A 2,991-nucleotide genomic window follows, 5' to 3' on the forward strand; every position below is an offset into this window, starting at 1 on the left:
TCTCCTTGACGACATGCTGGGGTCACCTTACTTCCTGGTTCCCACTCTATCACTGACACTGTTGTGGACCAGATGACCTCTGAGCCCTCCAGTCTCTGTTATCCCCGCAGTGGTGACAGAGCCTACGTAGCACGAGCTTGAAGCATCTTCCACGTCAGTCCACAGAGTTCTAAGTTCAGCGTCTGGCTCATGTTTGCCAATGCTCTGTGTGCGCACATTCCAGCCCACTGCGAAGTGGAGAGGCCCCTCGCGTGGGCTGTGATCTGGACTCTGAAGCAAGCAGGAAGAATTGCCAACCACTGTTTGTCATTTGACTGGACTGCTAACTCCTGGAAGGCAGGGCCTGGGCGTCTTATCCTTCTGACGCGCAATACCAGGGAGCTTCAGAGTTCCTGGGAAAATTCTATTAGCTTTCCATTCCAGTTTTCATGAGCTTTCTGAATCCTCTGTATGCACAAGGCATATTTGTTCAATAAATTAAGCCTCTGCTGGAGCTGGATCTCAACCAAGGCTCTCAACTTCCTGAACTTTTGGGAATGCCCTCTCCTGCCACTTCCTAGGAGGATGCAGGGAGGCCCCAGGGGAGCAGGGAGGGGGATCTGGAGGGAGGTGGAGGGTGGCCTGTCCCTGTCTCAGGGTGCCAACTTTTCCAGGCTGGAAGCTCCCCCTGTTGGGCAAACAGTACCTGGAGCTCCTGACCATGTGGTACTGCAGCGTTCAGGACTGCTGTGACAGCGGGGACTGCAGGGTCTCCAACAACTTCACAGGTGGGAGTGGGGCTCCTGATGTGGGCAGGGGGAGGCTGCAGAAGAAATGGCTGGGTGCAAGGGACTCCACTGGTCAACCTGCCCCACCTCCCCCAGGGGGATTGCCACAATGGGATTGAAGTCAAGGCTGCAGTTACGGGGGTCTGCTCTGGGTGAGATGAGATGCACAGCTGCTAGCTTTTCCTGAAATAGCTCCATCACGTAACCCTGTGCGGCACTGTCATTCATGGGTCCGCCTTCTTCCATCTCGAACAGGCCTAAGCATCTTCATCCAGGTCTTTGAAGGTGCACTAAAATACTTGAATCCATGACAGAAGGCTCCTTTTAGCATCAGTTTAATGGCTGGAGAAGCCAAGCTGGTTTCCTGAATCTTGGGCATCTGCAGGAATTAGGGAGACAGCAGGGAGCACTACCGGACCAGATGTAGGACAGGCCTGACCAACAGACCCTGTCTGAAGAAGGGGAGAGAAGTTGCCCCCTATATGGACTGAAGGCTTCCTGCTGCTAATTTGCCACCCTTCCTTCCCTGCCCGTGCCCCCTGCCGTCCCTGGGACAGTGGGGGGGGTGGGGGTGGGTAGTGAATGTACCAGGCACCATGCTGAAAGTTCTGCAGGGGTCCCCCGTATCATCCCCCGCCACCTTGCCTTCCTCGGAGAGGCGCAGCAACCCCCATGCTGCCCACCTCAGAGAGAGCTGAGGGGGATTGTGGGTCAGACCTGCCAAGGTCCCCTACTAGTCGACCCTGAACTTGGGAAGGCTGTCCCGTAGGCACAGCTGGCAGCCGATGCACCAAATCCTCCCTCCATCCTCTGGCTGCAAAGAAGCCAGCCTAGGCAAAGGCTTTGTATGTGGTCGCTGCTCCTAACAATGTTGTCCGACTGAAGGAATAAAATGAGGCCTTCTCCATTAAACATTTGAGGGAATCCCGAAACTGAGGAGTGGTGGGGACGCTGGCAGGCCTGGGGTTGGGGGAGAGAGGGGAGACCGGACAAGATTTGGGAGCGAATCTGGGGTATCTTCAGCATCTGCTGCAAAGGTAACCCCATTCTCTCTGTAAGCTCCATCTTGGTTTCTCAAACTTTGCTGAAAAGAACCCTGGAGTCCCTTCAGTAAGGTTGCCTGCCCTCTGGCTTCCTGTCCTGTGGCTCCAGAGGATGAACAATGGGCCCACCTCAGAGAAGGTCCCTGGTCTTGGAGTTCAGTGGGGGTCACGCCCGTGGGGGCACTCTTACCGTGGCCACCTCTTTCTGCTCCCAGGCCTCAAGTCAGACCTGCGAGTACGGCTGCACGGCCAGCACCTGGCCCAGGAATTGATCCTGAGAGTGGTGAGGGACTACATAGAGACGCCCCGGCCGCCGCTCAAGGCGCTGGCCCTGTCACTGCATGGCTGGTCGGGCACCGGCAAGAACTTCGTGGCTCGGCTGCTGGCGGAGAACCTGTACCGGGACGGGCTGAAGAGCGACTGCGTCCGAGTGTTCATCGCCACGTTCCACTTCCCTCACCCCAAGTACGTGGAGCAGTACAAGGTGAGGCCAGGCGCGCTGACCCCAGCCTTTCTTACACTGGGGGAACCTAGGGTGAGGGTGTACTGAGGGGGCGGCTGCCTTTGCAACCGAACCTCGGACGGACAGACACACAGACGCCACCACTCCCCACACCCCCTACACAGACTCACCTGTCTCATTCCCAGCCGTGTACAAGGGAACAGACCCAGAGCCAAGACCGGGAACCCCGCGGGGGTGCGGGGGGGGGGAATGCTCCCTTAGCAAAGAGAGAGGCTTTGCCTGAAACATGGGAGGGAGGAAAGCCGAAGCCTCGTATGGCCTCCCCGCGTGGCATTTGGCGCAGCATCCTTAAGACTAGCTGCCCTGCTGGAGCTTTTACCAGCATACTGGGCAGAAAGCTGCACAAGGAACTTGAAGGAAAGTCTTAAGGGGGGGGTGGGTTCTTATTTTGTTTTTTCTTTTTACTAAAAGATATTTTTATTGGGGGCTCTTATAACGATCCATATATCCATTGTATCAGGCATATTTGTCCATGTTGCCATCGTTATTTTTGAGACATTTACTTTCTATTGAGTATCAATAGAAATCAATAGGTATCAGCTCCTTTTTTTCCCTCCATCCCTCTCACCCTCTTGACCCCTTGATGAATTATAAATTATTATTACTGTCTCCCTTCCCCAAAGTGGGGTATTGTAAACGATCTCCATCTTCCCACAAG

The 2,991-nt window shown here is 55.2% G+C and overlaps 1 protein-coding gene across 1 annotated transcript in view; it reads left to right on the plus strand.

Moving 5' to 3' along the window:
* TOR3A (torsin family 3 member A) overlaps positions 1–2,991 on the plus strand; it is a 23,052-nt gene that overhangs the window by 9,938 nt on the left and 10,123 nt on the right. The window contains exons 2-3 of the mRNA XM_045297977.1: positions 654–767; positions 2,026–2,294. Of these exons, the coding sequence (XP_045153912.1) occupies positions 654–767; positions 2,026–2,294 (383 nt within the window). The remainder of the gene's footprint in view (positions 1–653; positions 768–2,025; positions 2,295–2,991) is intronic.

This window comes from Echinops telfairi, unplaced genomic scaffold (assembly GCF_000313985.2).
Source record: "Echinops telfairi isolate 266 unplaced genomic scaffold, ASM31398v2 ScPeMD7_7424;HRSCAF=8462, whole genome shotgun sequence".
In the NCBI taxonomy this organism is placed as follows: Eukaryota; Metazoa; Chordata; class Mammalia; order Afrosoricida; family Tenrecidae; genus Echinops; species Echinops telfairi.